Consider the following 26,924-nt stretch of genomic DNA (forward strand, 5'->3'; position numbering starts at 1 on the left):
CTTTGTGTCATGCACCACACTTCACTATGGAGTATACAAAGATAAGAGATCAACCCCAGGTATCAGAGAGCTCATGGTCGAGAAGGAAATCATGCATAAAAGCATTTGAAACAGAGGGCATATACAGGGTACTGTGGGAGGGCAGAGCTGGTCAGGAAGGGTAATGTTCCAGGTTGGTCTTAGAAGATAATGTGTGTCACTACTGAAAGGTGGGAAAGAGCATCCCATATTTACTGAAAAATACATCAGCAAAAAGGTAAGTTTTTTCTTGTTGAGAGTTGCTGCCATCGCGGAGGAGCAAGGAGTCAGAACCCTTTGGGCCTGTGTGTGTTTGGGTTGAGGTGAGCACACAGTTGGTATTCGATGCGTTTCAGTTGAAGACAAGTCACCCAGGCAAGCCAAGAGAAGCTCTGGGAAATCAAGAAACCTGTCCTAAGTCCCCAAAGTTGAGCATCAACCACAGAAAAGCCAGGTTAGCTAGCCTGGGCTATCAGTACGAGGACCCAGGCAAGAAAGTGCCATCCCTACAGACCTGGCCCCTGCGCTCTAGGGGTGGCAGAGCCTGCTTATTTGCCAGGATGCGGCGGCTCCGTTGTGGGAGAGCAGCGTCGCGGAGCCAGGGTCCCGGCTCCCGACCCAGCTGGCACCGCGGGGGCGGGGCCTCAGACGCAAGCTCCTCCCAGGCGTCCGTCTCGCCCTCGGCCGCGCGCAGGCGGCCCGCGCGCCGGCCGCCCGTTGCCCTGGCAACCGTCGTGCCGCGTCTTCCTGAGGGAGCTCCTGTCAGCCGGCTGATCCCACCACCCGCTCCCTACTGCCCCGCTGTTTTCGCGTGGGCTCCGAGACTGAGGGACAACAAAAATGGCGGAGCGAAGCCAGACGGCTCCTGAGGCAGGTCTGTGGGGGCGGTTGATCTGGGGAAGGCTGAGGCGGTCAGGCTGTCCTGGGCCTCAAGGGATAGGGGACTCTGGCATGGCCCTACTCCTGAAGAGGCGCCCCTGTATATATGCGCGGTGGGTTATGACCTCAGGGTCAGGGGTCAAGGGAGGTGTGTACCCCTCTGAATGGCGGGCAGGGACCTTGAAGTCCAGGTGGTGGACGGGAGTGTGAGGGAGTGTGCAGACTTCTGAGGGAGCATGGGCCTGGTAGGGGCTGGGACCCGAGGGAAGACCCAGGACCCTAATCTTGGGATCACCTGTGGTAAAGGCTAATCCTAGGGCTAGGCTGTGTCATGGAAAGGGTGTACACAGCTCTGTGGGAGCATGGGAGAGATCCCTAAAAGGGGCATGATTTGGGCTGGGGGTGGGAGTAGGAGGCTCTGACTCTAAAAAGGGAGCTATACGTGGAAGGTGTGTTACTTTAATATCAGACAGTGCCATGGAAGGGGGAGTTAGAGTATTTGTGTTTGGGGATGTGCAGTGTCCTCAGGGTCACCCCTGGTCACAGAGAAATTTATGTAAATAATCTTGTATGAGCCCTTAAAAAGACAAGAGGCCTTGAGGGGACACTCAGAGCCCCAGTCCTTTAGGTGCCTACTAAAGGAGGCTGAAGCCTGAGTGTGAGTGTATGTGGGATCAGTGATCTTGAAGGTCATTCAGAATCACAAAGGAGTGCATGTCCACACTTCTGTGGGTGGAAGATAGTCTTTAAGGGACAGGGAGACTGACAGGAAGGGAGACCCAAAATCATATTCCTGAGGGGACCCCTTGTGCATATGGCTGGGCTTTGTGAGATACTGGCTTTAGGTGCCTTACAGGGTCATAGAAGAAAGCAAAGGTTTTTACAGTTTTGAGTATACGGGAGGGAGTTGCCTCTAAATGAGGCAGACCACTGAAGAACTGGATGTCATGGGATTACATGGGTGTGTGGGTGGAAAAGCAGTGATTTGGGGGTATGTGTGTGATGGGTGGTGGCAGTGGTATACATAACCTTGTATATGTGTCCTGATCAGGTATTACCATTACAAGAGAATCCACTTGAATTATTTCAGTCCTGAGGGGTGTATGTGTGTGTGTGTGTGTGTGTGTGCGCGTGTGTGTGTTTATAGCATATACACACCCCAGAAACTGGAACTGAAAACTATGACACCATCAGAAATGGTTCAAGGAACCAATAACTTTCAAGACCTCATTATTTACCTTTCTTTCATGGCATCTCTGTTTTACTGAGTAGCTCCTCTACTTGTAGTTTTAGCTCCCTCATAACTTGAACATGCTCATTCCTTTATTCATTCATCCACTCAGCAAATATTTATTGAGTGTTAGCTATATGCCAGGCAATAAATTAGGCACTGGAAATTCCCTGCTTTGTATTAGCTTTCCTTGTTCTTCTTTTCCCTTTTTTCTCATAGCATTTATTGCCTTTGAACATATTACTTAATTTACTAACTTGTTTTGCTTATTACCTGTCCCCTTCCACTACAATGTAAGCTCTACAAGGGCATTGTTTTATCAACACCACATGTCTAGAATTGTTCTAAGTATAGTATGTTCTCAATAAATATTTCTTAAATGAATAACTGAATTACTGATATTGTCTGGAAGTGATATTTTCGCTGAGATATGATAGAGTTTGGATAATTGAAGAAGAGGGCAAAGAGAGATCCAGACAGCAGAAAAACCATGTGCAAAGACCCCAAGACAGGTGGAAACTGATATGCTGTGTTTAAGGAACTGAAAGGAGAGAAATGTGGGTACATGCGGGGCAATGGGAAGAGAGAAGAGGTAGGCTGAAGCCAGATCTTCCAGTACTTTGTAAACTATGATATGAATTTGGGCCAGAAATCCTAAGAATAATGGGAAGCCACTGAAGGCTTTTAAATGGGAGCATGCCATGATTAGAATAATTAAAAAGTAACTCTGGCTACAATGTGGAGAGTACAGAGGATACAAGAGTGGATATTGGATATACTCTCCATCAGCTACAGTGTGGAGAGTACAGAGGATACAAGAGTGCATATAGAGAGACCTTAGAAGGTAGCAGAGGATATGGAGAGAAGGAATTGAGAAATACTTAGGAGATAAAATTAATAGGACTTAGTGAAATATGAAGATGATGGAGAAGGAAGTATCAAAGACGTCTCATGTTCTAATTGTGCAACTGGATAGTTAGTGGTGCCGTTACTGGGTTAGGGAGCATTGGAAGGGGCCTTGGCTAGGTGTGAGAGAAAAGATCATGAATTTGGTTTTAAATGTATGGAGACTGAGTTATCTTTATGACATCCAAATAAGCAGAGAGATTGACAAGGCAGTTGAATTTACAAGAAAAGTTTAAACTGACATAGAGATAATTATTTTGACACAGAAATAATTACTTAAGCCATGGGTGTGGATGAAATTGCCTAGAGGGAGAAGAGGCCTGGCATGAAGTGTTTAGTAGCTGCAATATTTCAGTGCCTTTCAAAGAGACTGAAGAGATCAGAGTACAACCAAAGGAATGTTTCAAGATAAATGGAATACTCAATAGACTGAATGCTGTCAAGCAATGCAAAATGAAGGCTAAAAAATTGGATTTAGCAACAGAGAGGTCATTGGTAGCATTGATGGTAGGAAATGGATGATGGTGAAAAGCTAGGCCATTTAGGCAAATAAATGCCTCAGTCTTTAATTCAAATTTCCAAGAGAGAGAAGTTTTACTGACTCTCATCATCTTTTACTACTAAATCATAGTCCAGTGTCAGGATTGACTGTTTTTGGGTTAGGTATCCAGCTATTGCTGGCTGGAGTCACTTGGTACAAAATATGGCCATCTGGTAATTTCTCATCTCACTTGAAATAGCTAACATTTATGAAGTGTTTATTTTGTATCACACATTGTATTAAGTGCTTTATACATTTTACTTCAGTCTCATACCAACTCTCTAAGTTATTCCCTATATTTTATACGTGGAGAAGCTTTAGCACAGAGAAGTTGACAACTTGATTAAGATCTGCAAATAATTAGTAGAAGATTAGTTTTTTTTGACAATTTAAATATTATCCAGATTCATGATTTGGCTTTCTGTTTGTGTTACAACATACCACATTCTGAAGAAATCATAGCCATGATGAAAATTCCTGCCTTACAGGAAATATTCTAAGCTAAGTATATTCTAGCAAGGTGAAATGGAAGGAACTGTGCTTAGATGCTTGTATAAACCCTACTTCTGTGACTTATTAGATATGAACCTTGGACTCAAGTTTACTAATCTTCAGTTTCCTCATTTATAAAATTGGGATGATATTTGCAGGATAATTGTGAATATTAGAAATAATATACTTGAAGTGTCAAATATTATGTCCTTAGTTCACTTGAAGCTTGAATATAAAAAAATTTCAAATTTATTACATATACTTTACATATAAAAGCAACTGTGTAAACATATAAGAAATTCTATTTTTTCTTCATTGGTTTTCACTGCTTTGCTATCAGAAGAAAGGCAGACGTTAAGTTTTAGAGAATGTAGAATTGTTACCTGAACTGTGTATCATGGGACTGGTCTCTATATGAGGTAGATTTTGAGGATTTCCTGGAGGAATGAATGGATACTTAAGATATCTTAAGCATGCTTTTATATGTAAAGTATATGCAATACATTTGAAACTTCTTATATTCAAGCTTCTTACAAGAACATGTACATAGCTCTGTAAGAAGGTCAGATTTACAAAAGGAAGTTTCTTCTTTTAAATCTTGTGCTTTGAAATGGGGACACAATTGTCAGGACTTTTCTTTTTCCCTATAAATTTGATTATCAATACTAATAAGAAAGAAAAACTTCCAGTTAATTAAATGTAGGAGTATTAGTCTCATGCTATATTGCACCTGCTTCTTTTTCTTAGCTTCATCTTCCTCTGTTTCAGCTATCATAAAAAGCTTTTGTTTTAATTAGCTGGTAAAATAATTTGTTTTTCTATTTTGTCAGGTAATTTTGTGGAGGTCTGTATAGACAGATTTAAAAAAAAAATGATGCAGTGTGTTAAAATGGACTGTACCTTGGTCACTCTCTGTGAAATAAATGGGTCTACTTTAAAAAGCAGTTCTGCATGAATCTGAAACCAATTATGGGCAGAGTGTTGAAAATTTAAAAACCTTAGAAATGAGAATATTATTTGATAGCTTGTGTTAGTGGTTGGGCAAAGTAATAGTTAAGCCTTTTTTGTTTTAGTTTTTGTATTTTTTAACTGGGAATAATAACAGCTACTTTTTTGGTGAGAATTAGAGAAAAGGTATGGAAAGTATACAATGTCTTACACTCACAAAGAAATTATATCTTAATTGGTGTGTGTGTGTGTGTGTGTGTGAGAGAGAGAGAGAGAGAGCGAGAGAGAGAGAGAGAGAGAGAAAGATAATATATTTTTCTTTTTTTTTTTTTTTGAGACAGAGTTTCACTCTTGTTACCCAGGTTGGAGTGCAATGGCAAGATCTCAGCTCACCACAACCTCCACCTCCTGGATTCAAGCAATTCTCCTGCCTCAGCCTCCTGAGTAGCTGGGATTACAGGCGTGCGCCACCATGCCCAACTAATTTTTTTTGTATTTTTAGTAGAGACGAGGTTTCACCATGTTGATCAGGATGGTCTCGATCTCTTGACCTCATGATCCACCCACCTCGGCCTCCCAAAGTGCTGGGATTACAGGCTTGAGCCACTGTGCCTGGCCAATATATTTTTCTTAAAGGCATAGTAGAAAATCACCTTTAAAAGAAGAGGAAATCCAGATCTGCAGTCCCTTATCTGGCAGGTTTGGATGCAAATACATTTCAGAAGTCAGATTTCTTTTTATTATGGAAAGGCAATATTGCATATGTACTGTCAATTACCTAATACCCCCAATGGGGTATGAAATAGTACCATGTGATCAAGCACACCAATATCACATTCACCGGTAATCGCAGCACTTTGGGAGGCCGAGGCAGATGGATCATGAAGTCAAGAGATGGAGACCATCCTGGCCAACATAGTGAAACCCTGTCTTTACTAAAAATACAAAAATTAGCCAGGTGTTGTGGCACGTGCCTGTAGTCCCAGCTACTTGGGAGGCTGAGGCAGGAGAATTGCTTGAACCTGGGAGGTGGAAGTTGCAATGAGACAAGATCATGCCACTGCACTTCAACCTGGCGGCAGAGCCAGACTACATCTCAAAAAAAAAAGAAAAAAAAAATCACATTCACAGTAAGTGAATAAAAATTATAAATGGAGTCACATAAATTTGGGTCGAGTTTTGCTATCAAATTAGTTTTGGTGCCAAAGTTAGATATTTGGTGATTTTAGAATTATGGAAAAGGGAATGTGGACTTACATAATTTTATTCATTTTTGGAAATATTTTCAAAAGTTTAAAATATATTCGTCACTTTTAGATTTTCTATATTATAAGTGAGCTATAACTTTATTAAGATCTCAAAAGTGTTGGTACAGAAAACACTATTTTTTGACAGAAAGTTTATGTGCTTGTTTCTTCAAGGATCTTTGATAATACCTATATTTCTGAGATCTATGAATGTTGTAATTTGCTTCAGTTTCAGCATCGTGGCTCAGTGTCACTTTCAATGAAAGATACTAAAGATCTGTATATATTAAGAAGGTGAAAGGATGTGAATATTTTGCATATATATTCTAAACAAAATCACGACTTTGCCTTTGAGTCATTTAAGAACAGCACAGTTTTATGTGAGTTTAGAGTATTTTTATTAATTGTTAAATTTCAGCAATGGAGTAGGCATTAATTTTAATATGGATTTAAGGAAAAATTTTATTCTTAGATGAATTTGATGTTTCTGATTATAAAAATTATTGCAACTTTAAAAGCTTGCAGTAATGCATTGATAAGTTTCACCATATGAGAATATGCTAATCTTTACTTTTTATATTCCTCATTGATTTAATGGGATCCATAAAAGAAATTTCTCTTTTTCTAAACTCCAAAGGAGAATGTTTGTTATTTGTCATATATATTTGAGAATCATTGGTTGTGTACTTTTGAGTCTGTAAACAGACTTGGAAAAAAATGAACTTTCATGTCAACTGAAGAAAACAAAACAAAGAAACACAAAAGGACTTCTGAAATTTTATTTTAGGATTGCAGACTTTTATATAAGATTGTAAATTCCTAAATAAATATTTTGAACAATCTTATGGAAATAAATCTCTGAGACTTGGGGAAGGGAACATCAAAAGTAACCTGCCAATAATTATAGTTTGCTTGTCTTTCTTTTCTTTTCTTTCTTTGTTTTTTCTGAGACACAATTTCACTCTTGTTGCCCAGGCCGGAGAGCAATGGCGCGATCTCTGCTCACTGCAACCTCTGCCTCCTGGGTTCAAGCAGTTCTCCTGCCTCAGCCTCCCAAGTAGCTGGGATTACAGGCATGCGCCACCATGCCCGGCTAATTTTGTATTTTTAGTAGAGACAGAGTTTCTCCATTTTAGTCGGGCTGGTCTTGAACTCCTAACCTCAGGTGATCTCCCCGCCTTGGCCTCCCAAAGTGCTGGGATTACAGGCATGAGCCACCACACCTGGCCAGTTTGCTTGTCTATCTTTCCGGAGTAGTAGATGAATCTCTGTGTGGTGGCTTTGTGGAAGAAATTAGTATGTATGGGCTGTGTTATTTTATGCATGTATGTATGTATTTTTACTTTTTTCCTTTTCAACTTCTATTTTAGGTTCGCAGGTACATGCACAGGTTTGTTATATGGATAAATTGCATGTTGTTGGGGTTTGGTGTACAGGTTATTTCATCACCCAGGTAATAAGCATAGTATCCAACAGGTGGTTTTTCAATCCTCAACTTCCTGCCACCCTCCACCCTCAAGCACATCTCAGTGTCTATTGTTCCCTTCTTTGTCTCCATGTGTAGTTAGTGGTTAGCTTCCGTTTATAAGTGAGAATATGCGGTGCTTGGTTTTCTGTTCCTGTGTTAATATCCTTAGTATAATGGCCTCCAGTTCCACCCATGTTGTTGCAAAGGACTTGTTTCTTTTTATGGCTTTCTTTTTTATGTGCAGTATTCTGTGATATAGCACATTTTTTTCCTGTCCACTGTTGATGGGCTTTGGGTTGATTTCATGTGTTTGCTCTTGTGAATAGTGTGGCGATGAACATATGTGTGCATGTGTCTTTACGGTAGAACAATTTATATTCCTTTGGTTATATACTCAGTAGTGGGACTACTGGATCAAATGGTAGTTCTGTTATCAGTTCTTTGAGATATATCCAAAGCGCTTTCTACAGTAGCTGAACTAATTTATATTCATATTAGCAATGTGTATGTGTTCCCCTTTCTCTGCAGCCTTACCAGCATCTGTTGTTTTTTGATTTTTAGTAATAGCCATTCTGACTGGTATGAAATGGTATTTCATTGTGGTTTTGATTTGCATTTCTCCAATTACTAGTGATGTTGAGCATTTATCATATGGCCACATGTATGTGTATGTTGAGCATTTTTTCATATACTTTTTTGGCCGCATGTATGTCTTCTGAGAAGTGTCTGTTCATCTTCTTTGCCTGATTATTATTATTTATTATTATTATTTTTAGACAGAGTCTTGCCCTGTTGCCTAGGCTGGAGTGCAATGGCATGATCTTGGCTCACTGCAACCTCTGCCTCCTGGGTTCAAGTGATCTCCTGCCTCAGCCTCCCGAGTAGCTGGGATTATAGGCACGCACCACCAGGCCTGGCTAATTTTTGGTATCTTTAGTAGAGACAGGGTTTCATCATGTTGGCCAGGTTGGTGTAGAACTCGTGGCCTTGTGATCCACCCACCTTGGCCTCCCAAAGTGCTGGGATTACAGGCATGAGCCACCATGCCCAGCCCATTATTTTTATATTTATTTATCATATTTTTTGAGACAAAGTCTCACTCTGTTGCCCAAGATGGATTATCCTGCCTCAGCCTTATGAATAGCTGGGATTACAGGCATGCACCACCATACCTGGCTAATTTTTGTATTTTTTAGTAGAGATAAGGTTTTGCCATGTTGGCCTTTCTGGTCTGGAACTCCTGACATTAGGTGATCTGCCCACCTTGGCCTCCCAAAGTGCTAGGATTACAGGTGTGAGCCACTGTGCCTAGCCTGTTAATTTGTTTAAGTTCCTTTTAGATTCTGGATATTAGACCTTAGTCAAATGCATAGTTTGCAAAAATTTTCTCACATTCTTTAGGTTGTCTGGTTACTCTGTTGATAGTTTCTTTGGCTGTGCAGAAGCTCTTTAGTTTAATTAGGTCACACTTGTCAATTTTTGTTTTTGTTGCAATTGCTTTTCATGTGTTCATCATCAAATCTCTGCCAGGGCCTAGTTCCAGAATGGTATTTCCTAGGTTTTTGTTTATGGTTTTTATAGTTTTAGGTTTTACATTTAAGTCTTTAATCCATCTTGCTTTGATTCTTGTATATGGTAAAAGGAAGGTGGTCCAGTTTCAATCTTCTGCATATGACTAGCCAGTTATCCCAGCACTGTTTATTGAATAGGGAGTCATTTCCCTATTGCTTGTTTTTGTCTATTTTGTCAAAGATCAGATAGTTGTAGGTGTGCAGCTTTATTCCTGGTTCCTCTATTGTGTTCCATGGGTCTGTGTGTCTGTTTTTGTACTGGTATCATGCTGTCTTAGTTACTGTAGCATTATAGTATAGTTTGAAGTCAGGTAATGTGATACCTCTGGCTTTGTTTTTTTGATTTTTTGCTTAGGTTTGCTTTGGGTATATTTGTTTATGTTTTGAGACAGGGTCTTACACTTTCATCCAGGCTGGAATGCAGTGGCATGATCATGGCTCACTGCAGCCTTGATTTCCCAGCTCAAGTGGTTGCCTCATCTCAGCCTCCCAACTGACTGGAGCTACAGGCACATGCCACCACACCCAACTAGTTTTTAAATATTTTGTAGAGAGGGATCTCACTCTGTTTCCCAGGATTTTTATTTATTTTTAAAACTGTTTGTTCATTCTAAACTATATTAAATACCTTCTGTGTACCAAGCATTGTGCTAAACTCTAGAAATTTAGAGCTGTATTAGAAAAAGTCATTGCCTTCAAGGAGCTCCTATTTTAGTGGAGGAGAAATAGAGCTAGAAAATTATCATTTAGGCAACAGAATTCTGAGGCCAGAGAATGGTTCCCTGAAAGCCTGCAGGATGTGGTAGTAGTTCAGGAAGGTGTCTTAGATTAGAATAAGGGATAAATTAATTGAGTCATGAGTGATGAGAAGGAGTTAGCCCAGTGAAGGTGGTAGGCAGAAGTGTGGAGAGAAGTAATGAAGGGCAAGGAAAGCAATATGTGCATCAGAAAGTTGTGGAGGTGAGACAATAATGCTCACTTAGAATGTTAAGATTGCACACCTATTAACAGAGCTAAAGACTACATTTCTTCCTCTCTCCTCAGATTCTTAAACATTTCTGGAGTTACAAATTCCCTTGATTAACTGATAAAAACCAATGAATTCTTCCTCATGGAAGTGCACACTATGTGTAAGCACAGAAAAATTTAAAATGATTTCAAGATATAAAATCCTGAAGCTCAAATTAAGAAACTCTTTGGGCTAGGCATGGTGGCTCATGGCTGTAATGCCAGCACTTTGGGAGGCTGAGGTGGGTGGATCGCCTGAGGTCAGGAATTCAAGGCCAGCCTGGCCAACATGGTGAAACCCCATCTCTACTAAAAATACGAAAATTAGCTGGGTGTGGTGGCAGGCACCTGTAGTCCCAGCTACTCAGGTGGCTGAGGCAGGAGAATTGCTTGAATCCAGAAGGCGGAGGTTGCAGTGAGCTGAGATTGTGCCATTGCACAGAGCAAGACTCTGTCTCAAAAAAAAAAAAAAAAAAAAAAGAAGAAGGAAAAAAAGAGAGAAATCCTCTGTTCATTAGTTATGAGGTCTATTTAGGAAACTGATCTTGAAAGTAGGAATACTTTGGTGAAAAGGGTTGATATAATAACATTTGTGCTAGAGCAGGTCCAAAGTAAATGCTGGCCCTTAGATTGTTTTGTTTATTTTTTTCTTTGAGACAGAGTCCCACTTAGCCAGACTGGAGTGCGGTGGGGTGATTGATGTCAGTCCACTGCAACCTTCGCCTCCTGGGTTCAAACGATTCTCCTGCCTCAGCTTCCCGAGTAGCTGGGACTACAGGTGCCTGCCACCACACCCAGCTAATTTTCGTATTTTTAGTGGAAATGGGGTTTCACCATGTTGGCCAGGATGGTCTTGTTCTCTTGAACTCGTGATCCATCTGCCTTGGACTCCCAAAGTGCTGGGATTACAGGTGTGAGCCACCACCACCAGCCTTTAAAACCTCATTTGGATGTATCTGTCCCTGTTGACAGCATGATATAGTATATAGGGCATGGATTTTGAAATTACAAAGATAAGATTTAAAACATTCAACTCCTCTAATTAGTGTGTAATAGTGTTTCTTTAACCCAGTTTTCATCTTTAAAATGGAAATACTAGTCCTTTTCCCAATAAGGTTGTGAGGTATACGTAATGCATATAGTATAGGAGAAACTGTCTTCACTAACTAATTGGATTAATTGGTGCCTTTCATTCTGTTAGACATATAGCTTTATACATGTTTAAAGATCTTCTCCAGTCATATAACTACCACAGGTACTTTACGAAAACAATTTTATAAATGTATTTGGATGGGACATCAGTCTCAGTGTCATAAATATATTAGGAAGAACTTAAAATAATTTTGCTAAAAATTGGAAGTATGATTCTATGCTGTAATACTGTAACTTTTCATCTTAGTAGTGTCGTTACCAAGGATAATGATGTACCACCACAAGGATAGCAGTGATTATGAGAAATGCTAGTAACCTTTTTGCAGCTTACTAACAATTGTAAATGTTTTAAACTTTCCTGTAAAAGACTACAAAGCTTTTATCTCAGTTTAGGTTTATCAAATTGTGGGGTCTTTAATTTGCATCACACGTATTATATAGCTGGTTGAAAACCAAATGCTTTAATAAAAGAGGTAGGTAATTTTTATTTTCTCTGATGAGACTGATAGTTTTGCTTCAATTTAATATAAACCATGCATAGTCTAGGATTCAGCTTCAAGAAAGCAACTTTCCCCTATATTTTGAGGAGGGTCTCATGATCTAGTTTACTCTTTTTATTAATTCCTAGAACCTGATTTAATAAAGCCTTAAGAAAGAGGAATGTTTCTTCCTTTAAATTTGCCAGTTTGGGACTAATTTCAGGTTGTGTTATAGTGATTATAGCTTTTCTATTTTTGGGAGATTTTACGTTGTGACTGGATCAGTGTATCTTTAATTCGATTGAGTATCTTCAATTAAGGAACCTAATAGACAACTGAAGTACTGTATATATTTTTAATGAAAATTAGAAGTGGTTATGTTCTGAGACAGTGGGTATTGTAACTAACTAATGAACCAAATTATGATTCCAGGGTCAAATTACTTTTTGGTGGAAACAAACAAGGGCATATTTTTTCTTTATTACTTGTACATCCTTATTATCAAGGTGGTTTCAAGTTGGCACGTTACATGTGATTCTGATAAAATATAATTTTCTTCAGGTATATAATTTTAATGCAGTTTCACATTTAGGTTATCAAAAGTTACCAAGTCACCCTTGAAAACTCACTAAACACTTAAAAAGCTCTGGGAATGGGCTTCTTGCTTTTAGGGTGACAAAAGCATCCTTATCCTGTTGATGTCTTCTTGGAACATAGACATATTTTGAAAGCTTAAGAGTTTTTATTAGTTTTCAAAAACAGGATTAAGTATTATCAGGAGGATAGATAAATTACCTTTGTTGCTGTCCTAGCAAGCTAAATGTCCTTATAGTGCTAATTTAATTTTTTTCTTATTTTTTCTTAAAAATTAAAAAAAATTGTGGGTATGTAGTAGGTGTATATATTTATTATGGTACATGAGATATTTTGATACAGATATGCAATGTGAAACAAGCACATCAAGGAGAATGGGGTATCCATCCCCTCAAGCATTTATCCTTTGAATTACAAACAATCTAATTACACTCTAAGTTATTTTAAAATGTACAATTATTATTGACTATAGTCACCCTATTTGGCTATCACGATAGCAGATCTTATGGTAGATCTTATTCATTCCAGTTTTTTTTTTAACCGATTAACTATGCCCAGCCTCCCACTAGCCTTCCCAGCCTCTTGTAAACATTCTTCTTTCTATGTCCATGAGTTCAGTTATTTTGATTTGTATATCCCACAAATAAGTGAGAACATATGATGATATTTGTCTTTCTGTGCTTGGTTTATTTCACTTAGCATAATGATCTCCAGTTCCATCCACATTGTTGCAAACGACAAGATCTCATTCTTTTTTATGGCTGAATAGCACTCTATTGTGTGTATGTACCACATTTTTTTTAATCCATTCATCTGTTGTTGGACACTTAGGTTGCTTCCAAATATTAGCTATCGTAAACAATGCTGCAATAAACAAAGGAGTGCAGATATTTCTTCAAAATACTGATTTCTTTTCATTATATACCCAGCAGTGGAATTGCTGGATCATAGGTAGCTCCATTTTTAGTTTCTTGAGGAACCTCTAAACTGTTCTCAATAGTGGTTGTACTAATTTACATTCCCACCAGCAGTATACAAGGATTCCCTTTTCTCTATATCCTCTCCAGAATTTGTTATTGCCTGTCTTTTTGATATAAGACATTTTAACTGGGTGAGATTATATCTCACTGTAGTTTTGATTTACACTTCTCTGATGATCAGTGATGTCGAACACCTTTTCATATGCCTGTTTGCCATTTGTATGTCTTATTTTGAAAAATATCTATTCAAATCTTTTGCCCATTTTTTGATCAGATTATTAGATTTTTTTCCTATAAAGTTGTTTGAGCTCCTATATATTCTGGTTATTAATCCCTTTAACAAATAAATACATTTAACACATCTTTTTGTTAAATTTACCTGATAGAATTCTGAATTCCTTCTCTGTGTTATATGTAGTTTGCAAATATTTTCTCCCATTTTGTGAGTTGCCTCTTAAATTTGTTGATTATATCCTTTGGTTTGCAGATGCTTTTTAACTTGATGTGATCCCATTTGTCCATTTTTACTTTGGTTGCTTGAACTTGTGAGATATTGCTCCAGAAATCTTTGTCCAGTCCAGTGTCCTGAAGAGTATCCCAAACATTTTCTTGTAGTAGCTTCATAGTTTGATTTTTTTTAGATTTAAGTCTTGAATCTATTTTGATTTGATTGTTGTATATGGCAAGATATAGAGGTCTAGTTTTATTTTTCTGCATATGGATATTCAGTTTTCCCAGCACCATTTACTGAGGAGACTGTCTTTTCCCCAATGTATGTTCTTGGCACCTTTGTTGAAAATAATTTCATTGTATGTGTGTGGATTTGTTTCTGGGTTCTCTATTCTATCTCATTGGTCTTTGTGTCTGTTTTTATGCCAGTACCATGCTATTTTGGTTACTATAGCTCTAAAGTATAATTTAAAGTCAGATAATGTGATTTCTCCAGTTTGGTTCTTTTTGCTTAGTGTAGGTTTGGCTCTTCTGTTTTTTTTTTTTTGTGGTTTCATACAAATTTTGGGATTGTTTTTTCTATTTCTGGGAAGAATCTCATTGGTATTTTGATATAGATTGCATTGAATCTGTAGATTGCTTTGGGTAGTATGAACATTTTAATAATATTGATTCTTCTAATCCATGAACATTGAATACCTTTTTATTTTTTGATTTATTTTATTCTTTAATTTCTTCGTTCAATATTTCATAGTTTTCACTGTAGAGAGCTTTCACTTCTTTAGTTAAGTTAATATTTTGGTACTTAATTGTATTTGAGACTATTGTAAATGGAATTAGTTTTTTTGATTTCTTTTTTAGATTGTTCATTGTTGGCATATAAAAATGCTACTGATATTTGTATGTGGATTTTGTACCCTGCAACTTTATTTATCAGTTCTAATAGTTTTTTGGTGGAGTCTTTACTTTTTTTTTTTCAAATATAAGATAGTCTATAAATAAGAATAATTTGACTTCTGCTTTTACAATTTGGATGCCCTTTATTTTTTTCTCTTGTCTGACTGCTCTGGGTAGGGCTTTCATTAATATGTTGAATAACAGTGTTGAAAGTGAGCATCTTTGTTGTGTTCCAGATTTCAGAGGATAGGCTTTCAGTTTTTCTCTATTCAGCATGATACTACCTGTGGTCTGTCATATAGGTTTTTTGTTGTATTGAGGTATATTTATTCAGTTTTTTGAGGTTTTTTTATTTTATAATGACGGGATGTTGAATTTTATCAAATGCTTTTTCAGCGTCAATTGAAATGATTATATAGTTTTTGTCCTTTATTCTGTTGATATGATGTATCATATTTATTGATTTATATATGTTGAGCCATCCTTGCATCACTGGGATAAATTCCACTTGGTCATGATGAATGACTTCAGTTTGCCAGTATTTTGTGGAAGATTTTTGTGTCAGTTTTTGCTCATCAGGGATACTGGCATGTAGTTTTTTTTTTTTTTTTTTTTTCCCCTAGGTACATCTTTGTGTGGTTTTGGTATCAGGGTAATACTGGACTCGTAGAATGAGTTTAGCAGTATTCCCTTCTCCTTTGTTTTTCAAAATAGTTTGAGCAGGATTGGTACTAGTTTTTTAAATGTTTGGTAAAATTCAGCAGTAAGGTCATTGGGTCTTGGGGTTTTCTTTGCTGGGGACTTTTTATTATGGCTTCTACCTCATTACTTATTATAGTTCTGTTTAGGTTTTGGATTTTTTCATGGTTCAATCTTCGTAGGTTGTATGTGTCTAGGAATTTATGCATTTCTGCTAGGTTTTTCATTTGATTGGTATATGGTTGCTCATAGTAGCCTCTAATGAGCATTTAAATATCTGCCGTATCAGTTTTAGTGTCTCCTTTTTTCATCTCTGATTTTATTTATTTGAGTCTTGTCTTTTTGTCTTAGTCTGGCTAAAAGTTTGTCAGTTTGGTTTATCTTTTTCAAAGAGCCAAGTTTTTTGTTTTGTTACTCTTTTATATTACTTTCTTCAGTTCAATTTCAAATATTTCTTCTTTAATCTTTATTACTTTTTTTCTATTAATTTTGGTTTTGTCTTGGCCTTGATTTTCCAGTTCTTTAAGATGTAGCATTAGGTTGTTAATTTTAAGTTTTTCTACTTTTTTGATGTAAGTTCTTATGGCAATAAACTCTCCGCTTAGTACTGCTAGTGCCATATCCCATAGGTTTTGGTATATTGTGTCTTTCTTATTTAAGAAAACGTTCATTTTCTTTTCTTAATTTCTTCATTGACCCACTGGTCATTCAGGAGCATAGTGTTTAATTTCCATGTGTTTCTATAGATTCCAAAATTCCTCTTGTTCTTGAGTTCTACTTTTATTCCCTTGTGTTCAGAAGACACTTGATATAATTTTATTTCAAAAAAAATTTAAAGACTTGTTTTGTGTCTTAATATGTGGTCTATCCTTGAGAATGAGGCATACGCTGAGGAGAAAAATGTGGATTCTTCAGCCATTGGTTGAAATGTTTTGTAAATATCTGGTAGATTCATTTGGTCTATAGTGCAGATTACATCTGATGTTTCTTTGTTGATGTTGATGTTCTGTATGGTTTATCTGTCCAATGCTAAAAGCGGGGTGTGGAAGTCTGTAGCTATTATTATATTGGTGTCTATCTCTCTCTTTAGCTCTAATAATATTTTCTTTGTATATTAGGTGCTCCAGTGTTGGGTACATATATTTCTAATTGTTTTATCCTCTTGCTGAATTGACCCCTTTATCATTAGATCATGACCTTGTCTCTTTCATAGTTTTTCTTCTTGAAATTTCTTTTGTCTGGTATAAATATAGTGACTCTTGCTCTTTTTGTGTTTCTATTTGCATGGAATACCTTTTTTCATTCTTTTATTTTTAGTCCATGTCTGTCTTTAAAGGGGAAGTGTTTTTATTTTTTCCTTTTATTTGGACAGGGCCTCACTCTGTCACCTAGGCTGGAGTACAGTGGCATGATCATATCTCACTCAGTCTTGATCTCCTGGGTTCAAGCAATCCTCTTGCCTCAGCCTCCTGAGTATCTGGGACTACAGGCATGTGCAGCCACACCCAGCTTTTTATTTTATTTTATTTTTGTAGGGACAGAATCTCATTTTGTTGCCCAGTCTGGTCTTGAACTCCTGAGCTCAACCAGTCTTCTCTCCTTGACTTCCCAAAGTGCAGGGTTTATAGATGTGAGCCACCACCGTATGTAGCCAGAAGTGTGTTTCTTATACACAACAGATTCTTGGATCTTGTTTTCTTATCCATGTCTTTTGATTGGGGAGTTTATTCCACTTACATTCAAAGTTATGCTTAAGTAAGGACTTCTGCCATTTTGTTATTTGTTTTTTGATTCTTTTGTGGTTTCTTTCTTTCTATCCTTGTTTTGCTTTTAGTGAAGATGTTTTTCTGTGGTGTGGTATGTTTTGATTTCTAATTTTTTATTTTTTGTGTTCCTCATATGTTTTTTGATTTGAAGTTAACCATGGGGCTTGCAATTAAAATCTTATAACCCGTTATTTTAAACTAATGACAACACTGATTGCATAAACAAACAAGTAAAGAGAAAACTAATAAAAACTCTGCACCTTAAGTCCCATCCCCTTAAAATTTTTGTTTCTATTTATATCTTGTTATACTGTCTTTGTCTTGAAAAGTTGTTGTGATTATTATTTTTGATGGTTCATCTTTTAGTCTTTATACTCAAGATAGGAGTAGTTTACATACCACAATTACAGTGTTATAACATTCTGTGTCTTTTGTGTAGTGACTGCTAACAGTGAGTTTTGTACATCCTAGTGATTTCTTCCTGCTCATTCATGTCCTTTTCTTTTAGATTGAAGAACTCCCTTTGGCATTTTTTTGTCAGACAAGTCTAATGATGATGAAATCCCTCAGCTTTTGTTTGTCTGGGAAAGTCTTTATTTTTCCTTCATGTTTTAAGGATATTTTAGCCAGATACACTATTCTAGGGCAAAAGTTTTTTTTCATCCTATACTTTAAATATGTCATGATTGTTTCTCCTGGCTTGTAAGGTTTCCATTGAAAAGTCTGCTGCCCAACGTTTACAATAGCAAAGACCTGGAACCAACCCAAATGCCCATTGATGATAGACTGGACAGGGAAAACGTGGTACATATACACCATGGAATATTATGCAGCCATCAAAAATGATGAGTTCGTGTCCTTTGTAGGGACATGGATGAACCTGGAAACCATCATTCTCAGCAAACTGACACAAGAGCAGAAAATCAAACACTGCATGTTCTCACTCATAGGCGGGTGTTGACCAATGAGAACACATGGACACAGGGTGGGGAACACTACACACTGGGGTCTGTTGGGGGAAAATAGGGGAGGGACGGCGGGGTGGGGAGTTGGGAAGAGATAGCATGGGGAGAAATGCCAGATATAGGTGAAGGGGAGGAAGGCAGCAAATCACACTGCCATGTGTGTACCTATGCAACAATCTTGCATGTTCTTCACTTGTACCCCAAAACCTAAAATGCAATTAAAAAAAAAACCAGACATAACAAAGATGACATAAAAAACAAAAAAAAGTCTGCTGCCAGATGTATTGGAGCTCCATTGTCCATTATTTGTTTCTTTTCTCTTGCTGCTTTTAGGATCCTTTATCTTTGACCTTTGGGAGTTTGATTATTAAATGCTTTTAGATAACCTTTGTGTTAAATCTGCTTGGTTTTCTATAAGCTTCTTGTACTTGAATATTAATATCTTTCTATAGCTTTGGGAAATTCTCTTTTATTATCCTTTGATAAACTGTCTACTCCTCTCTCTCTCTCTCTCTCTGTCTGTCTGTCTCTCTCTCTCCCTCCTTTCTAAGGCTAATAACTCTTAGATGTGCCCTTTGAGGCTATATTCTAGATCTTGTAGGCATGTTTAATTCTTTTTAAGTCTTTTTTGTTTTTTCTCCTCTGATTCTGTGTTTTCAAATAGCCTGCCTTCAAGCTCACTAATTCTTTTCTTCTGTGTGATCGATTCTGCTATTAAGAGACTCTGATATATTCTTCAGTATATCAATTTCAGTTTTCAACTCCAGAATTTCTGCTTGATACTTTTTATTTGTTTTAATTTGTTTAATTTATCTGATAGCATTCTGAATTCCTTCTCTGTGTTATATTGAATTTTGCTGACTTTCCTCAAAACAGCTATTTTGAATTCTCTGTCTGAAAGATCACATACCTCTGTGACTCCATGATTGGTCACTGCTGACTTATTTAGTTCATTGTGTAAGATCATGTCTTCCTGAATGGTCTGGATGCTTGTAGATTTTCGTTGGTGTATGGGCATTGAAGAGTTAGGTGTTTATTATAGTCTTTGCAGTCTGAGCTTGTTTTTTCTTGTCCTTTTTTGGAAGGTTTTCCAAGTATTGAAGGGACTTAGGTATTGTGGTCTAAGATTTTGGCTACTGCAATTGTATGTGCATTTGGGGGCACATGAAACCCATTAATGCTGTGGCTCTTCCAGACTCCAATAGGTACCATCTTGGTTGTTTTGGATAAAATCTGGAGTAATTTTCTGGATTACCAGGCAGAACTCTTACTCTCTTCCCTGATTTTGTTACAAACAAAGTCTCTCTATCTGTACTGAGCTACCCTGAGCTGAGGGAGGGGTGGCCTAAGAACTCATGTGGCCACCACCACTGGGACTGTGCTGGATCAGACCTGAAGCCAGCATATCCTTGGATCTCACCAAAGGCCTAAAATAACCACTACATGGCTACTGCCTATGTTTGTCAGCAGGTGGCTAAGTCAGTAAGGCTTGTGTTCTTCCCTTCAGGGCAGTCAGTTCACCCCATTCCTGGGCAAGTCTGGAGATGCTACCTGGGAGCTAGGGCCTGGAAACCTTAGGAATCTCCCTGATGCTCTATACGCCTGGAATAGCTTATTCCAAGAGTCCATGTGGTACTGTGTCCCTCTGTGGCCGAGTTGGTACTTGAGTGAAAGACAAGTCACCATTATTCTTCCCTCTCCTTTTCTCAAGTAGAAGGCGTTCCTCCCCATAGCCACCGCAGCTGAGAATGTGCTGGGTGACACCTGAAGCCAGCATGTTTTAATTCTCACCTAAGGCCCACTGCCTGGATATAGCTGCTGATTATTCAGGGCCCATGGGCTCATTACTCAGCAAATGATGCATCCTGCCCTTCCTTTCAAGGCCTCAGGTTCCCTTCTTGCCCAGGGTATGTCTAGAAACGTCATTTGGGAGCTAAGGCCTGAAATGAGGCCTCAGGACTCTGTCTGGTGCCCTATTCTACTGTGGCTGAGCTGGTATCCAATTGCAAGAGAAAGTCCTTCATCAGTCTTCCCTCTCCTCTCTGGAGGAAAGAAGGTGTCATTTTTGTTGCTGTAAGCTGCACTGCTTAGGGTTAGGGGAGGGATGCACAAGCATTCCCTTGGCTGCCCTGACTGGTTTCTCACACTGTCTGTGAGCCCAACATAGCACCAGGATTTTCCCAGGAATTACAGTTCTTGTAGCCTGGACTGTCTTTCAGGTTTATTTAGGACGCCAGAGCCCTTTTGTCCATGGTGGTCAGGCTTGCTGAAACCCAGGTTCTAACTACTGGGATGGGTAATTACCCTCTTTCTAGGACTTGTCTAAATGTTTCTTCTGGGGGTACTGGCTGATTTCTGCTAAATGTTGCTTTCTGCTTTGATAGGGCAGCACTGAGTTCCAATGCAAAGTCCAACAATCACTGCACTCTTTCTCTCCTCCAAGAGCAAAGATTTTTTTTCTGTGCCACACAGCTTCTGCCTGAGGATGGGGAAGCAGTGGCTTAGGCAATTTAAGACTGTTTTTCCTCCTCTCTTCAAGTGCCTCTTTCAGTAATAGGAAGTTAAAACCAGGTACAGTGATCACTCACCTGATTTTTGGTTCTTATTAAGGTGCTTTTTTGGTGTGTGTGGATAGTTGTTCATTTGATGTTCCTGTGGGGAGGATGATTGATGGAGGCTTCTATTTAGCTGTCTTGCTCCACCCGAGAACTTTCTTTTTCAAAGAATGTAGAAATTATGTAAAATCTTTAAACTTTTCAGCTGTAGTGTTCCTGAATTTTTCTGCTGTGTACTTTATCTACCCTTTCCTTGCTCCAGTTAAATAAAAGACACTGGCCTACTGAATATACTCTAGATCTTTGGTTCCCTTCTTCCTTCCTTTTAACCTTTATTGTTCTCTCTCTCTTTTCGTTACTTGACTATTGTCTCTCTGGCAGGCCAATAGAATTCTCTGGTCCTTAGGGATTTCAGTTGTAAAATTTGTATGCTGTTTATCATTGCCAGCTACCTTGAGTACTATGAATATTTAGTGCTAAGAATAATAGGCTAGGAAATATAATTTTAAAAATACTCATATATATGAAATTCCTAAAAATCAAGTTTGTCTTTTGAATATTGCAGTATTAAAAATAGTAAGTCAAGGCTTAAAATCCACTTTCTATTAATATTTGTTTTCTGAATCTAAGAAAACAGCTTCTGATGAGAATAGTAAAGCAATCTTTGAATGCACCAGGGAATAACCACATTTCTTAATTCTGAAACTATCTATCTCTTTGCCTTGCAAATTTTATTTATTCATTTTGGAAAAGCAAAAATTGTTATGAGGAATTTAAATAAAACATACTTATGTCAGCTTATTTAACTTTAATATAGATTTATTTGAAACATACTTATCACATTCTTACTTGTATTCCAGTTATTTTTGTATAGCTTTCTTAATTTTGTGTATTTTTCCTTACAAGGTTATAAGCAAATTTATATCAGACATGAGATAATATTGGGTGAGTGAATGTCTCATTGGACTTGGTGAGTAGAATCTCTCATTTTCCTTCACGTGAGCTTCCTTGAGCCTTGGACTTTACTTTTTTGTTGTTTTAACTTTGATTAACTTCTATTAACTTTTATTTTGTTAATTTACAGTTTGTTATTTTTACTTTGCTTTTTTGTTATGTTTGAATTATAATAAGATTTAAAAATTTAAATTTGGCATCCATACAGAAAGTAGAAACATAAGAAACTTGAGGCTCTTAGCATCCTGTAATGCATATGCTAGTAACCAAAAAGATAGTAGCATTACGATGAAAGGCCTCTGGTAGTCTTTTCTATGTCTTACATACAAGTCCTCCATGGTTAAATTCCTCTGTTGATGGTCTCTATGGCCATGTATAGGATAGATTTAAGGGCTCAAATAAATCTGAGTAAACCAGTACAATTTCCTGGCTAACATTGGGATATTGTATCTTTTCCCAAACTGGCTATATAAGTTAAAGGTAAAGTCAGTTACCGTTGATGTATTTGACTCACCAACTCAAACTGAAGCTTATGACAACTCTTTCAAATTAATTTATTAGAGCCTTGTTTAGTGGAGCCATGCCTTGGAATGAGAGAGAGAGAGTAATAAATGAACTGTCCACAAAAAACTTACTTTCAAGAATTTATTTACACAAAAAATACACTGAAGGTATCAGTGAATCCGGTGAAGTCTTTCTTTTTTCATCTCAGTGGCTGTTAACAAAATAAATTTTTGTCATCAGGAAAAAGCTAGAATACACCTCCTTTCATTTCCACCATGCCATGGTATATTAAGTTTCTCTTAGACCAGAGGTTGCAAACTGGCAGCACATAGAATGGATCAAGCTACAGATATATTTTGTTGGGATCATGAAGATAATAATTAATTAGATTAGATTGATTGTCAATTGTTTCAAAATAGTAAGATTTCACATAAAAATATGAATTTATGACTTGGGAAGATCCATGTGATTAGATAAAACTGGGCCTGTGTTGCTGCATATTCACTGTTGGCTAGAGCTGAGCAGCTGGTGCCACCTTTAGCAGAGGACAAAGACTGTTCAGTATGATAGTCCTCATCACTCTCTATTTTCTCCTTAATTTCTTATTTTTAGTCTGCTTCACTCATTTTGTTTTAACTGCATAGCTTCTAAAATTTGCAACTCCTGTTTTAGACCATCTCTGTGAATGTATACACATATATATGTACGCACACACACAGACACACACACAGGACACACACACACACACACACACAAATTGTTTTTTTCCTGGATAAGTTGAAAAAATTCACCAGAGATGTAAGGTAAGGTTGTGTTCTTTTTTCTCCCGCTTTCATAAAATCACTCTTCTACTATCAGGCTTTATCTCTTAATTAGGGTTTACTTAGTCTACTTACTCCTAAATATACCACATGTATTTGTGTTTTTTGTTATACATAAACTGTGTCTTTTAGAGAGATATATTGAAATATTCTCTCTCTATAAATATGTTACATTTAGTGTATGTGTGTGTGTGTATATATATATATATATATATGTATGTATGTATATATATATATGGTGATACCACCTACACAGACATATATTTAATCACATCATGTATATAAAATCATAACAAAAATTATTCCTTAATATCAAATATCCAGTTTTTAAATGTTTTTAATTTTTAAATTATTTCTTTTTATTTTGTTTAGTGGTGAACTCTGAGGCTTTGGTGCACCCATCATCCAACCAGTGTACATTGTACTCATTGTGTAGTCTTTTATCCTTGATCCCCCTTCCACCCTTTTCCCTGAGTCCCCAAAGTCCATTGTATTATTTTTATGCCTTTGCATGCTCATAGCTTAGTTCCCACTTATGACTGAGAACACATGATATTTGGTTTTCCATGCCTAAGTTACTTCACTTTTAATAATTGTCTCCAATTTCATCGAGGTTGCTGCAAATGCCATTATTTCATTCTTTTTTGTGGCTGAGTAGTATTCCATGGTATATATATACCACATTTTCTTTACGTACTCGACTGATGCACATTTGAGCTGGTTCCATATTTTAACAATTGTGAATTTTGTTGCTATAAACGTGCCTGTACGAGTATCTTTTTTTTGTATAATGATTTCTTTTCCTCTGGGTAGATACCCAGTAGTGGGATTGCTGGATCAAATGGTACTTTTAGTTCTTTAAGGACTCTCCACACTGTTTTCCATAGTGGTTGCACTAGTTTACATTCCCACCAGCAGTGTAAAGATGTTCCCTTTTTTACCACATCCACACCAATATCTTATTTTTTGATTTTTACATTATTGCCATTCTTGCAGGAGTAAGGTGGTATTACATTGTGGTTTTGATTTGCATTACCTTGCTCATTAGTGACATTGAACTTTTTTTATATGTTTATTGGTGATTTGTATATCTTCGTTTGAGAATTGTCTATTCATGTCTTTAGCCCACTTTTTGATGGGGTTGTTTGATTTCTTGTTGATATGTTTGAGTTCCTTGTAGATTCTAGATATTAGTCTTTTGTCAGATGTATATACTGCAAATGTTTTCTCTGCTCTGTGGGTTGTTTGTTTAGTGTGCTGATCATTTCTTTCTTTTTTTTTTTTTTTTTGAGATGGAGTTTCGCTCATGTTACCCAGGCTGGAGTGCAATGGCGCGATCTCGGCTCACCGCAACCTCCGCCTCCTGGGTTCAGGCAATTCTCCTGCCTCAGCCTCCTGACTAGCTGGGATTACAGGCACACGCCACCATGCCCAGCTAATTTTTTGTATTTTTAGTAGAGACGGGGTTTCACTGTGTTGACCAGGATGGTCTAGATCTCTTGACCTCGTGATCCACCCGCCTCGGCCTCCCAAAGTGCTGGGATTACAGGCGTGAGCCACCGCGCCCGGCTGATCATTTCTTTTGCTGGGCAGAAGCTTTGTAGTTTTATCAAGTCCTTCTATTTATCTTTATTTTTGTTGCATTTGCTTTTGGATTCTTGGTCATGAAGTCTTTGTCTAAACCAAGGTTTAGAAGGGTTTTTCCGATATTTTCTTCTAGAATTTTTGTGGTTTCAGGTCTTCGATTTAAGTATTTGATCCATCTTGAGTTGATTTTTGCATAGGGTGAGAGATGAGAATCCAGTTTCATTCTTCTACATGTGGCTTGCCACTTATCGCAACACTATTTGTTGAATAGGTGTCCTTTCCCTACTTCATGTTTTTGTTTGCTTTGTCAAAGATCAGTTGGCTGTAAGTATTTGGGTTTATTTCTGGGTTCTCTACTCTGTTCCATTGGTCTATGTACCTATTTTTATACCAGTACCATACTGTTTTGCCTTATGATATAGTTTGAAGTCAGGTAATATGATACTTACAGATTTCTTTTTTTTCGTGTGTGTGTGTGTGTGGTTGTTTAGGGTTTCTTTGGCTAGGTGGGCTCTTTTTTGGTTGCATATGAATTTTAGGATTGTTTTTTCTAGTTTTGTGAAGAATAATGATGGTATTTTGATGGAAATTGTGTTGAATTTGTAGATTGTTTTTGGCACTATGATCAGTTTTTCAATATTGATTCTATGCCTCCATGAGCATGGGATTTTCATTTGTTTGTGTTGTCTATGAAATCCTTAAGCAGTGTTTTGTAGTTTTCCTTGTAGAGATTTTTCACCTCCACCTCCTTTGTTAGGTATAATTCTGCATATCTAATATTTTTTGCAGTGATAATAAAAGGGATTGAATTCTTGATTGGATTTTCAGCTTCGTTGCAGTTGGTGTATAGCAGAGCTACTGTTTGTGTACATTAATTTTGTATACTGAAGCTTTCCTGAATTCATTTATCAGTTCTAGGAGCTTTTTGGATTAATCTGTAGGGCTTTCTGAGTATATGATCATATCATCAGCAAACAGCTACAGTTTGACTTCTTCTTTATTGACTTGGATGCCCTTTCTTTCTTTCTCTTGTCTAAATGGTCTGGCTAAGACTTCCAGTACTGTGTTGAATAGAAGCGGTGAAAGTGGGCATCTTTGTCTTGTTCCAGTTCTCAGGCAGAATGTTTTCAACTTTTTCCCATTCAGTATAATGTTGTCTGTGAGTTTGTTTATATGGCTGTTTTTTTTTTTTTTTTTACCTTAAGGGGTGTCCCTTCCTTCCATGCTGATTTTGCTGAGGGTTTTTTTTTTTTTTTTTTTTGAGACGGAGTTTCGCTCTTGTTACCCAGGCTGGAGTGCAATGGCACGATCTCGGCTCACCGCAACCTCCGCCTCCTGGGTTCAGGCAATTCTCCTGCCCCAGCCTCCTGAGTCACTGGGATTACAGGCACGCGCCACCATGCCCAGCTAATTTTTTTTTGTATTTTTAGTAGAGACGGGGTTTCACCATGTTGACCAGGATGGTCTAGATCTCTTGACCTCGTGATCCACCCGCCTCGGCCTCCCACAGTGCTGGGATTACAGGCTTGAGCCACCGCGCCCGGCCTTGCTGAGGGTTTTAAACATAAAGTGATGCTGGATTTTTTCAACTGCTTTTTCTGTATCTGTTGAGATAGTCATGTGATTTTTGTTTTTAATTCTGTTTATGTGGTGCTTTACATTTCTTGACTTGCATATGTTAAACCATCCCTGCTTTCCTGGTGTAAAACCCACTTGATCATGGTGGATTAACTATTTGATATGCTGTTGGATTCAGTTAGCTAGTGTTTTATTGAGGATTTTTGGCATCTATGTTCATCAGGGATGTTGGTCTATAGTTTTCTTTGTTGTATCTTTTCCTGGTATTGTTTTAGGGTGATACTGGCTTCAAAGAATGATTTAGGGATGATTACCTCTTTTTCTGTCTTTTGGAAAAGTGTCAGTAGGATTGGTACCAATTCTTCTTTGAATGTCTGATACAATTCACCTGTGAATCTGTTTTGTCATGGACTTTATTTTTTTTGGCAATTTAAAAATTATTGTTTCAGTCTTGCTGCTTGTCATTCATCTGTTTAGAGTTCCTGTAACTTTCTGGTTTAATATAGGAGGGTTGTATATTTCCAGGAATTTTTCCGTCTCCTCCAAGTTTTCCAGTTTGTGCACATAGAAGTGTTCATAGCAGTCTTGGATGATTTTTTGTATTTCTGTGGTATCAGTTGTAACATCTCCTGTT

General features: G+C 37.6%; 1 protein-coding gene across 2 annotated transcripts in view; it reads left to right on the plus strand.

Moving 5' to 3' along the window:
- The first annotated feature begins 692 nt into the window (after positions 1–692).
- Positions 693–26,924, plus strand: part of LOC116564083 (cytosolic carboxypeptidase 6-like) — a 705,101-nt gene continuing 678,869 nt past the window's right edge. The window contains exons 1-2 of one of the 2 annotated variants that reach the window (XM_032297083.1): positions 693–892; positions 22,724–22,865. Coding sequence is in view for 1 of the 2 variants with exons in the window: in XM_032297082.1 (XP_032152973.1) it covers positions 859–892 (34 nt within the window). In the remaining variant the exon portion in view is untranslated. The remainder of the gene's footprint in view (positions 893–22,723; positions 22,866–26,924) is intronic. The other variant, XM_032297082.1, reaches the window with a different exon arrangement.

This window comes from Sapajus apella, unplaced genomic scaffold (assembly GCF_009761245.1).
Source record: "Sapajus apella isolate SASKATOON/1434 unplaced genomic scaffold, GSC_monkey_1.0 scaffold36, whole genome shotgun sequence".
Taxonomy (NCBI): Eukaryota; Metazoa; Chordata; class Mammalia; order Primates; family Cebidae; genus Sapajus; species Sapajus apella.